General features: G+C 42.0%; 1 protein-coding gene across 1 annotated transcript in view; it reads left to right on the top strand.

The window, feature by feature from the left end:
* Window positions 1–549: 549 nt before the first annotated feature.
* Window positions 550–12,974, top strand: part of Acvr2a (activin A receptor type 2A) — an 80,052-nt gene continuing 67,627 nt past the window's right edge. Inside the window, exon 1 of the mRNA XM_006974291.4 lies at window positions 550–1,340. Coding sequence (XP_006974353.1) covers window positions 1,286–1,340 — 55 coding nt within the window. The 5' untranslated portion in view covers window positions 550–1,285. The remainder of the gene's footprint in view (window positions 1,341–12,974) is intronic.

Here is a 12,974-nt window from a genome sequence, read left to right on the forward strand (position 1 = left end):
TAGGAGCAGATCTGTTTGCAACACAATGCTTTGTGTACACAAGGTACGGTGGGAAGGATTCGAAACGTACATCGTGCTTACTGGCGAGGGTGTCCTGACCTGGCGGACAGCCCTTCTTCCTGCTTTTCTCTTTTAGCCCAAAGACAAACGCTGGGAGGCCTGGGCGGCCGGGGCGCGGCCGGCTCGCTAGCACCTAGCTCGCTCCGGCAGCAGCGGGTGCGGCTCCCGCCCACTCGGAGCAGCTCGGCGCGGCCTCGGCGTCCCCCAGAGGAAAGGCTGGGCGCCGCAGTCGGCCTCGGCATCGCCCATCCCGCTCGGGCGCCACGGTTCTCGCGCCCAGGCGGGCACAGCGCTGAGCACGCCGGGCACCTCGGTGCCTCGGTCGGGACCTGCAGGGGCCCGCCTTCCCAGCAGCAGCTCGGTCCCGGGTCCCGCAGGCCTCGCAGAGCGCGTTCCAGCTCGGGCTCCGGCTCCGGCTCCGGCCCCGCCCCTCCGGCTCGCCCCGCCTCCCGGGCAATCTCCTCGCGCTCGCCGCCCGGCACGCGCGCTGCGCCCTGCCGCCGCTCCCGCCGCCACCGCCGCCGCCGAGCGTTTCTCCGCCGCGCCGCGCCTGGTTTCCAGCTTCGGGCCGGAACCGGAAGTGTAGGGGGCGGGGCCGGCGGAGGCCAGGAGACCGAAAAACGCGGCCGAGCCGGGAGCCGGGAGCCGGAGCCACAGCCTGGACCAGAACTTGGCCGCCTCCTGCGCCGCCGTCTCCCGCCGCCGCCGTCTCCCGCCGCCGCCTCGCGCCGCCACCGCCGCAAGCTCGGCGACCGTGGTCCGCGGACTTTGGGTGTCCGGGTTGAAGGTCGGTCCGGACGTCGGAGCAGCTCGGCTCCCGGACCGTCCGGGCGGCTGCGGGCGCCGCCGCCGCCTCGTCGCCTCAGCCAGGCGTTTTGTTCGCAGAGACGCGAGAGGCGAGCGGAGCTGACAGTGATTTTGACAGTGATTTCAACCCGCTTTTGTTGTTGTTGGCTTTTCGTTGTTTGGTTTTGTGTTGTGCGTGTGTGTGGCGGTTTTTTCCCCCGTGGTACATTTTTTTTTAAATTGTTGTGCTTTTTTATTTTTTTTTTCAATCCCCGTGAACGTTTTTTTTTGATCCGGTCCCCCCCACCCCCCCGCCTCGGGGCTTCCGAATATGTTTTATGACGGTTGATTTTACACCAGGAGGTTTGTCTCTGAGGAAGACCCAGGGAACTGGATATCTAGCGAGAACTTCCTACGGCTTCCCCGGCGCCTCGGGAAAATGGGAGCTGCTGCAAAGTTGGCGTTCGCCGTCTTTCTTATCTCCTGCTCTTCAGGTAGGTGGAGGAGCCGGCGCGGTAGGGCTGTGGCCGGCTGCCGTCGGCTGGGCAGCTCCGGGCGGCCGAGGCTTTCCCGCGCCCGACCCCGCAGCCCTGACAATCTGGGAACCTCCATGAATTCCTCTTGTTTTGGGTTGGTTTGGCGAACTGATAGATTGAGTGCTGTGTTGTTGTGGAAGTGAGAAAGTCATGGTTTGTGGCCATAACACTCGATGACAGCACTGGTTGGGTTGCTGTTAAGCCGCAAATACCACAAGTGAAAATTTATGTAAAGGTTGAGACCCAAAAGGAGTATTCCGAAATGTCATTTAGCCTAAGCTGTTCCAAAACAAGGACCGGTTTTGGTCGTCATCTAATTAGTGGCTCCACCGGTGAATATCGAGACATAGATCAAGTGAGTTGGTGTTTAATTTTGCCTGTGAGAAACAATGCATTCTATCAGCAATTTAATCTAGGTCTCCTCTCACGTCTTCTCCAACTTCATTGTCCAGTAGTGTTAAAAATAGTTTTAGTTGTTGGAGTATTAACCATAACCCAGTGCAGAAGAGGTATGCTGCTGTGTGTTGGTGGTGTATGCTGGCTTTCACCCACCATTTGTGTGCTCTTTTCAGGCGGAGATTCTGCTTACCTACCTATTACTTATTTTAAACGCTTTGTACCGACGCATTGTTTTCAGTTTAGAACAGGGCATGTGAAATTGTGCTCACTGTTAAATATGCTGTTCTTGTGAGATATGTTGTAGCTCAGGGTTAGGAGAATACTCTGGCCATTTTATATCTGAAAATTTGATTATGTGAGGACGTTGTATGGTTGCAACCAGTGGTTGGAAGAAGCTAGGCTTTTGTACTTGGAATTCTGGAAATGCATACATCTAGCTGAAAAGGTGTGCAGATGCAGTTAACCGGAGAGTTAGTTCGAGGGATGAAACAGTTTAAAAGTCACAATGAATGCATTCATTATAAATATTCTGTGTCTATTTACTAGGTTGTGGTAAAGAATAGGGGTGGGGGGGATAAATTGACAGGTTTCGTGGCTGTGTCGTTACCTCGTATGTCATAGGGAAATTAGAAGGTGGTAGTCTTTTCTTTGTGTACCTCTGATGTGTGTGTTGTGTGTGTCCGTCTTTCCTACCCCACCCCCCTTTTATTAGAATCTTTTGTAATGTATAGAATTTTGCTGAATGGTACATTTCCTTGTGGTTAATAAATGGATAAAGTCTAGTCTTATGTCTGTAGTGGTATTGATCAGTTCCGGGTGGGCTGAATGTGTTGTGAAATGGCGATCATTGCCAGAGATTAACCAAAAGAATCATGTCTGTTTAAATGGAAGGAGGAACATGCTTAAGACAGGCGGACAGTTCTTTTTGTGCTCGGTTTGGAGAGCAAGCTAAACAATGGTGTCTGAAATGGATGAGGGCTTCCATAATGTTCAACATCTTGCTTTTGTGAAATGACTTAAGCCTATAGTTTTTCTCTCTCATAGTACTCCGTTTCCCCCCCTGACCCTATATGTCTGGCTGGTGAACTCCTGTTCAGATCTCATTTTTTTTCTGATCTGCTCTTGAGGAGGAGGGGCATCATGGCCACTGATCAAGAGATTGTAGACATTATTCTTTCCCAAACCCACCTGAGTCTCATTAATTGATGAAGGAGGTTATTCTTGAGCAGCCCCAAGGTATCACTCATGGAAAAGCAGGCTGACACTACAGATCTTACAGCTTCCTTTGCCTGGCTTGGGAGTAAAAAGAATTGAGCAGTAGTTCCGTTTATGATTATTTTTACTGGGCTTTCAGGTTAATAGCAAAAATTTTGAAATAGAGTAGTTTTGTTGTTACGGAACATATAGGTAATCCATTGAAATAATTTGAAAAACTATACTCCATATTGATACATGAATGGGTTTTTTTTTTTTTTTGCTTAAAATGTCTGATATTTCTTTAAAAAAGGACTTTGTCAAATGCACTCTGAAAAAGTGTGTGTGTGTGTGTGTGTGTGTGTGTGTGTGTGTATGTGTGTGTGTAGTTTTCTAATTGATTTTTCTGTGTAATGTGTAATCTGGCACTGGAAGCAGAGGGTGGCTATTTTTATTAGAATTAAGTAATTTACTAAATTACCAGTTTGTTTCTGGGTATCTGACTTTAAAAAAAAATCAAATGGGAACAGTAGTAGGGAACATGTTTATTCTAGGTGTTCAGGAAAGACAGATACTCGCTGTTTTTTTAGTGTTTTGTGGTCTGGTTTTTTCAGCTTCCATCCCATGGTATGTGCTATGGAGACTGATTATGCAGACTATTCCTGTAGGATATGGCCAAGTGTATAATTTCCTCCTTGCTCTCATTCCATGAGAAACATTTCAAGTTTTGCCCTCATCCTGGAATGCCTTCAGATTCCCTATGATTTTTTAATTTTTTTATTCCTCTTTATCCTTCTTCAGAGTCTGTTTCAAAACACAAATCTGTTTCTTACTTTTTGAAACATCATGGTTAATTTGCGTCTTTTCTTACAATTTGTTAAAATGTGAAGATGAATTTAACAATGCTCAGTATTGAGGTTTATTCCCCCAGGTTGCTAACGTTCCTGTGGTATTTTAGTGGTTCTGAACTTGAGGATTCTTTCGGGTTGTGTGTGAACTGGGAACAGTATGCTCAGCATACTCATGAAAGAAGAGCAGAAATACAGTATTGATAGCTAGGTATCACTGTGTTGGCTAGCAAGCGATAGGTAGTAAATACTTTTTTTTTTAAAGGAAAGATTTATTTTTACTAGTCTTAATTATGTATAGGTGTGTGTCTGCATGTGGGTATGTGCACTTGAATGCATGGAGGTCAGAGGTGTCCCTCTGGAATTAGTTATGAGTTGTCTATGTGGGTGCTGGGAACTGAATTCTGGTCCTCGAGAAGGGTAGCAAGTATTAAGTGCCAAATCATCACTTAAGCCCCAGTGCTTTGTTTCTTAAAGATAGAAATCTCTTAAATGTATGTGATCAAATCCAAATATGATATGCCAAAACATACAGACCAGTTGAAAAACCAAAACAAATTCTCCTTCCCCCATTCCAATTTGAATTTTTTTCTGTTTATGATCTGAGTTAGTGGTTCTCATACTGGAGTGATTTTTGTTTTTTCTCAGGAGACATCTGGAGAAATTTTTGTTGAAACTGGGGAGGGGATGCTACTGGCACCTAGTGGGTGGGGGACAGGGATGCTGCACAGGACAGCTACCACAACAAAGAATTATCGAGCTCAAAATGTCAGCAGTGCTCAGATGGAGAAACCTTTTTTTTTTTTTTTTTAATTCTTAAGCTTTAAAAGCATTACTATGGGGTGCTGGAGAGGTGGCCCAGTGGTTAAGAGCACTGGTTGCTCTTCCAGAGGACCTGGGTTCAGTTACAAGCAATCACATGGTGAAATGGGATCTGATGCCCTCTTCTGTCGTGCAGACCTACAGGAAGACAGAGCACTTATATACATAAATAAATACATCTTTTAAAAAGGCATTGATATTTTAGGGAAAGCTGTGGGCTCTCTCCCATCAAAGTCAGTTTTACTAGTGCAGGATGTTGGTGATCTCCAGGTGACTCTGTTGTAGTTTTCATTATCTTTTAAATTTAGAATATGATTGAATTAGGAAAATAAGTTCTAGTTGTATGCATTATTTTATCCTAATTATACTTCATTTACAGTGTTTGCTGAACATTGTGAATAAACTCTCCTGTGACCCATTCTGACTGTTCATGAAGACTGATGTTCATGGACATGATGAATAATTGGTCACGGTGTCAAGTTGAGCCATATTTGTTTTTGATCTGGTATTCTCTTTCATAATACTCACCTCTTAGGATATTTCCTTTTATCCTTATTGAAATCCTGGAGCTGCATGGCTGTGGACTTTGTGTGCTAAACTTGGTGCTTGAAAGTTTTGTATCATGTAGATAGAATAAATGCATTCCCTAAATAATTCCAAGATGTAAGTTCATTTTTAAAGAAAGGGTATTTCTTGTTTACCTAACTTCAACATTTTAAAAACGATTTCTTGATTGTATAATTTTCTTGAGAATAATTAGCTGGCTTTTGGTTATGACTACTGATTTAGGTCACACCAAGTAATATTCTGTGATCCCTTAAAGACCTTTGTCCTTTTTAAGGTTAAATCTTGATTGTAATTAATAAATACTTACCTGGTTTTGAACTCTGGTTTAAGAAAGTTAATCTAGCCAGGCAAGATGAGAATAACATCGAAACTCTTAAAATATGTAGCACTACACCATTCAGAAGAGAATCTAGAATGTTTGAGACTAGATACTCTTTTGTAAAAAAATATTTTATTATTTTTAATTATATGTTGATATGTGTGTCTACATGTGGGTATGTGTACATGAGTTGGAGTTACAGACAAGCCTCTGGCCGGCTGTGGGTGCTAGGAACGAAACCCTGGTCCTCTGGAGGAGCAGCCAGTGTATTAACTACTGAGCCATCTCTCCAGCTCCTTCACACTCTTTCCCCACTGTGTTTTCATTTGCTGCAGTTTGGATTAACGCACATACATAGTGTACCTCCCTGGTTTGAACTTCAAACCAAATGGTTTGAATTTCAGATTTCTCTTATTTCTTTTTCATGTTCAAGATTTTCCTTAACTCTTCGCTGCCGTTGAAATACCTCTTACTGTTACTTATTCATTGTCTGTTTAAGCCAAAATTTGACCAGACCTGTGAGCGGATTTATTGCCACTGATGGGCCCACATTAGACTTCCTCTGCGGTAGATTTAATTCTGTTAGGTTATAACAGTCATGTCTAGACAGAGCATTGATTTAAAATTGACTATTGAAGATGAAAGTTCCAGGAATAGAGTATAGAGGAAGAAGGCAAGAAAACTATTGTAGATAGCAGTTGACACTCTGTCATTCTTTACCAGATTCCTTAGTCTCTTTCGTGTATAGCCATGCATCTAGTAGTCAGGCTTTGTTTAGTAAAGGGACTTGAAAGAATTATGCTGTTCTCTGAGGTTGAAAATTTTGAACTCTTAGAATGGTGTGCCTAGGGAAAAATTTGAGAGATTTTTATGCTGAGTGAACAAAAATGTGGCCATGATGGTTAGATTTGGTTCGGGTGCCAGAGCACGCAAGCTCATCCGTCAGACTTTCCTACCTAAACTGTAACAACTTGTCAGCTAAGACTAGCTAGTTATCTGGGTTTTGTTTTTTTTTTTCTCCAAGCTACTACTTACCCGCCCCCCTCATTAAAAATGAAATTTGAGGCTGGATATGGTGGTACATGCCTGTAGTCCTAGCACAGGGTAGGCAGAAGAAGCAAGGAGATCTTAGCAAGCTCCTAGCTGGCTTGGTTTACATAATGAGAACCTGCCTTAAAAATGAGTAAATAATAAACAGATAAAATGTCATTCTTGCTTAAGATCTTTCACTGACTTAATCACCTTAGTATAGTGACATATAGGGTCCTTCATCATTTGGTTCTTGCCTGCTCTTTCTAACCTCTTGGCATAGTGGTTAAAACTATGCATTCCATACTTAGATTTCCTCAGTTTAAATAGGCTTCACATCTTCACCTTTGACCTCATTTTTTTGTGCCCTGTTTTTCTTACCTACAAAATGGGGATATAAATGATGCCCACTTTAGAAAATGGTTTGATAATGAAGCGGCACATGAGCACTAGTGGATTTTGTTGTTTGTTTTGAGACAGGTTTCGCTGTGCATCTGTGACTGGCCTGGAGAACTCTGTGTAGACCACAGAGTGGTCTGGCCTTGAACTCATAGGTCCTTCCTTTGCCACCAGGCCTGGCAAGCTCTCCTCCATTGTTGCTGCTCTTTCTTCTCAGGAGTTCTGGGCTCCAGTCATCCAAACTTAGAACGCAGTTACCCTTCATTGTGTGCCATGAGCGTCTGTAAGTGTTGTTTCTTCCTCCTAGTATCTTCAAGACTGAGAAGTGTTATCCTTAGAAATATTTCCTCTGCCACCTAACCGCTGTTGAGGTCGTAGTATTTTGTTCTTTAACACTTTCTAAGTGACCTTAGTTTCAGGAACTGCTGCAGATGTTCACTTGCCAATTCCATCTTTAAACTAATAGAAAGGTTTACCTTGCTTTTTCATCTTTTAGGAGTTTCCCTTTAACCACAAACCCTATGTATTGACCCTGGCACACAGTAGGTGCTCCAAAAATGTTTATTTAGTGATTGAAATGGAACTTCTCTGCATATTTTGTGTATACATTTCCTTTTATGTTATTAAGAAGTGAACTCAGGCCAGGCGGTGGTGGTGCATGCCTTTAATCCCAGCACTCGGGAGGCAGAGGCAGGTGGATCTCTTTGAGTTTGAGGACAGCCTGGTCTACAGAGTGAGTTCCAGGAAAGGCGCAAAGCTACACAGAGAAACCCTGTCCTCGAAAAACCAAAAAAAAAAAACCAAAAAAAAAAAAAAAAAAAAAAAAGAAGTGAACTCAGGTTAGGTGAACTCTAAAAGCTTTCTGATTCTTAGGATTAGATGGCAATACTGACATCTTTTTAAGAAAAAAACATTTTGCTAGTGGTTGTTTTGACATCCTTAAGTTCTGTTCACTTTTAAAAATGTTTTGTGTCTAATCCTTAGATTAACATTTTATTAGAATTTGAATTTTGTAGATTTCAAAAGATTCTTCCATATCTTCAAGTTCAGTAATGTTCATAATTTTTAAACTATAATCCATAATGAGAATTATACATTATATAATGACGTAGTTCCTGTGTGATAGTGTCTATATGTGTATGTCAGAATAAAGTTTTATGAATTACTTCTTTTTTTTTTCTTTTTGGTTTTTCGAGACAGGGTTTCTCCATGTAGCTTTGTGCCTTTCCTGGAACTCACTCTGTAGCCCAGGCTGGCCTCGAACTACAGAGATCCGCCTGCCTCTGCCTCCCGAGTGCTGGGATTAAAGGCGTGCGCCGCCGCCGCCGCCGCCGCCGCCGCCGCCGCCGCCGCCGCCGCCGCCGCCGCCGCCGCCGCCGCCGCCACCACCACCCAGCATTTTTTTTCTTTTTTCTTTTTTTTGGTTGAATTACCTACTCTTACTGTGTATAGGAAGGATACTTTTATTTATTTTTATGTTCTGTTTCATTTAAAAATGGTAAGTATTAGGGCTGGAGGATGTCTTAGCAGTTAAGGACACTGGCTGATCTTCCAGAGGACCTAGATTCAATTCCCAGTACCCACATGGTGGCTCATAGTTCTACAGGATCTGATGCACTCTTCTGGCCTCTGTGGGCAACAGGCATGCACTTGGTACACAGACTTACATGCAGACCAAACACCCATACACAAAACAAATAAATAAATTACATCTAAAAAATGTTGAGTATGATCCATTGAGTCAGTGACCAACTAAGAAACTGTAGTTGGCCGGGCGGTGGTGGCGCACGCCTTTAATCCCAGCACTCGGGAGGCAGAGCCAGGTGGATCTCTGTGAGTTCGAGGCCAGCCTGGACTACCAAGTGAGCTCCAGGAAAGGCGCAAAGCTACACAGAGAAACCCTGTCTCGAAAAACCAAAAAAAAAAAAAAAAAGAAAAAGAAACTGTAGTTGTCAAAACACTGATCTAGTTCAGCAATTCCCTCATTCCCTGTGTCTGTGCTGTCTGAATGAGATGGACAAATGTACCAGAAACCCATGTGCAGGAGAATATGGCCGTAAAATTAACCTCTAATAGGGATTGTGTGCCAGCCTGTGGGTTAGAGAGCAGACTGTCCCAGGGGAGAGCTTAGACCTGGCTTTCTGAGCTCTTCTTTCCTCTGGTCCAGTTGTTTAAATTATAGTTCAATTCTCTTTTAGCACCTTCCCTAATTTGGGGGATTTCATCGTTTTTTACTCAGGAAATACTCCTAGCAGAAAATGCCCCCAATACTGGGAATACAAGGTCTTCAGAGGAAATTTAAAAGGATATTTATGGAATGTGAAGGAAAAGCCACAGAGCATTAGAAACACAGGTGATACTTGAGCATGAACTTGAGAATGGCTGGAAGATACAATGGGATGGAGGAATTCTGACCTAATCTGAGGAAAGGATTGGTGTGCTGAAAAATGCTTATAACTTGCTTAGAGAGATACACTCTTAGCTGAGGGCATAGATCCATATGGAAGAATAGAAACTGAGGTTAGGTTGGGCTTGATGATAGAAATCCTTGTATGTGGTGTACAGGACAGAAAAACAATGTGAAGATTAAGTTAGGTGATAGGATTACTAATTACAAGTGGTAAAGAACTAACAAGTCAGAAGGAAATAGAAACGTATTATATGGCTAAATAAGTGTCTTAGATGGCTGTGGATTTAGATGGTAAACATGAATGAAGGTACACATGTAAATTTAGACAAATAAAAGGGTACTAAAACCCATAATAAAATGTAATGATATTTTACAAGGGGAGACACTGATGGATCTATCTCCATATGTTATCTAGTAATGATTCTGAGCATTAATGGCTCCAAATGCTTGTGCTTAAATAATAGTTACCTTCTAATAGTTACAGTCTTAACTCTTATTGATGATCTAGATTATGTTCTTAATTTATGTGAGGCATTTCCTTACAGTAATACTGTTCTACACAAGTAGACTGAGGTGTGTACTGGAGTTTGTATGTGCTCTTCATTCCTGAAGCCTTCCTGTTCTACAGGCCATTCTTCTGGATGAGATAGAAACAGTTTGTCTCGAATTGTGTAGACTATTTCTGGGTATAACTTTATTTTCCAGTGTTGCTGAAACAAGCGCATGCAAAGCAGGAAGACAGTCACTGGAAGGACTGACTGCACATGTGGGGACAGATTGTTTTAGAACATGTCAACTCTTTATACATTGTAATAAAATATGCCTCATCTGAAGCCTGGAGCTTTAAAAAATTGTAAGCCTTCAATCTTAGTTAGGATTACTGATTTTCAAATTTTCATTTCATAGAAATGATACTAAACACCCCGCCCCCCTCCCCCCCCCAAAAAAAAACAAAAAAAAAAAACAAAGCAAAATAAACCACTTGCCTGGCAGTGGTGCACATCTTTGATTCCAGCATTCGGAGACAGAGGCAGGAGGATCTCTATGACTTTGAGGCCAGCCTGGTTAACAGAATGAGTTCCAGGATAGCCAAGGCTACACAGAGAAACCCTCTCTCAAAAAGCAAAAAACAAGCAAAAAATACTACAGATGTAGTAGTTCACTAATGTAATTCCAGAACTTGTGAGTCTGAGACAGGAGGACTGCCATGATTTCAAGGCCAGTGTAGGCTACATAGTGAGTTGGGCTAGCCTGAGTTTCAGAGTGAGACCTGCCCTGACTCCATCATACTATTATTAGGAAAAAAAGTTTTTTGCTCACATCTTTATGAGTATAGGTGGTACATCAAACTTGTAATCGAATACATTTCAAGATGGCTGGGAATGGGTGAGTGATTAGAGCTTGGCAAATTTCTAAAACTCTGAGATTACATTTTAAAATTTATAAACCAAGTTGTATTAAATGAAATACACTATATAATGTAGTAGCTGCTCCAGAATAACATTAACATATGTTAGTAATCTCTGAGTCTAATTTAGAAGGACATAGTGTTTAAGACATTTAAAATACAGGTTCAGTTCTTGGGAGATGTTTTAAAATTTTTTGTCAAGTTACTGAGCAATTATAGCAAAATAATATTCTAACAATGATACAGCCAAAGAAAGTGTAAGTATAGAGTGCCAGAGAGTTGCTAGGATTCCCTAGAACCTTTAGTTATAGCACTTTTTTGTTTTTGTTTTTTTAAACCAGGGTTTCCTGTTCTAAACAGTTCTCTAGTTCTAACATAGTCTGAGGCAGATTGCAGTGAGTTTGAGGTCAGCCTGTGCTACCTAGTAGCAGGCCAACTTGAGCTGCACAGCCAAACCCTGTCTCAGAAAAACACAAATAAAAAATCGAGGTAAATTTTATCTGATGGAATTTAAAACATTTTTCTTGGACAACTACATTCAAATATTAGGTATTCTTCAAGCTTTTATGCAAAAGTAAACTTAGAAGGCTTAAGTCTGTGTTTAGGTACCAGCTACTTAAGTTTTAAAAGCATAATTGGTCGATATATTTTATTTTTCTTTTAGACAAAAATGTCATATAGCCTAAACTGTCCTCAAACTTGCCGTGCATCTGAGAATGGCCTTGAACTCCTGATCCTTTTGATTCTATCTCCACAGTGATAGGATTGTTCTACCAATTGATTTGTATATGTGTGTGCATGCATGAGAGTGTGTAGTGAATTCGCATGAGTGTGGGTGTGCACACTAGTGCGTGTTCATGTAGAGGCCAGAGCAGGTCTTTGGTTTCTTTCTGTGTTGCTGTCTTCTTTCTTGTCTTGAGATGGGTTTGTCTCTCAGTGAACCAGATGCTCAGGTGTGCAGTTTTCTTTCACTGAGGCTGGCTGGCCAGAGAGCTCTCAGGATCTGTCTGTCTTCCCCCAGCCCCCAGTGTTGGGGTTGTAGACACTTGCAGTCATGCCTGGACGAGTGCTGGGGATCAGACTCAGGCCCTGGGCTTGTAGAGCAAGCACTGGTACCCACTGAGCTGTCTCTTCTGCCCTCCAGTTGTTTGAATTTTAAAAATAAGTATTTTGAAGGCTGGGATGTAGCTCAGTTGGTAAAATGCTTACCCACGAAGCATAGAGCCCTGGGTTCAATTCCCTAGTGCCACAAAAGAGTCATGGTACAGGCTTATAATCTCAGCACTGCAGATGGAGGTAGGAGGATCAGAAGGTCAAGGTCAATACTTGGCGTAGTAATGAGTTTGAGGCTAGCCTAATTAAGCTATAGGAGACTATCAAAACACCAGCTTTATTTATTTATTTATTTATTTATTTATTTATTTATTTATTTATTTATTTATTTATTTATTTATTTATTTATTTTCTATCTATCAAAACACCAGTATTTATTTATTTGTTTGTTTGTTTATTTATTTATTGTTAGCACAGGAATTCTCCATGTAACTCTGGCTATTCTAGAACTGGCTCTGTAGATCCACCTGCCTCTTCCTCCTGAGTGTCAGAATTAAAGGTGTGTACCATCACTATCCTGTAAACATCAGTATTTTAAACATAGGACTTATTTGCTACTCAGACTCCTTTTCTATTGACTCTTTTTTTGACCTTTAACAACATCAAGACCTCATTTTACTTATTCCTAAATTAAAGTGGATAATCCTGATAACTTGTTCATTTAACAGATAAACGTGGATACATGGTCAATTCAATGCTAAGTGGTTAGGTGCTATAGTGAACAATGCAGACATGATGATGTCCTGTGGAGCTCCTGTGGTAAAGATACAGTGAAATGAATTAAATAATTATATATTACTGCATGTGCTATCAGAAATGAAGAGGTGCTGAGAGCCTAACACTTCATTTGCCTCTTGTCACACATTACAGTCTCTAATTATTTACCCTGCCCCCCCTCCTGTTTATTATTTGTACATTCCACTACTGGAGTTGACAGCTCAGTATGGGAGGAGTTTTCCATTCCTTCATCACAGTACCACAGGAAATAGCACAGTTCCTAATACAAAGTGGAAATTCAGATTATTGAAATTATTGGATGCCTGAAGAAATTCAGGGAAGGAACTGATGAAGAAAGAGGTGGGGT

The sequence above is a fragment of the Peromyscus maniculatus genome, chromosome 4 (genome assembly GCF_049852395.1).
Source record: "Peromyscus maniculatus bairdii isolate BWxNUB_F1_BW_parent chromosome 4, HU_Pman_BW_mat_3.1, whole genome shotgun sequence".
NCBI lineage: Eukaryota > Metazoa > Chordata > Mammalia > Rodentia > Cricetidae > Peromyscus > Peromyscus maniculatus.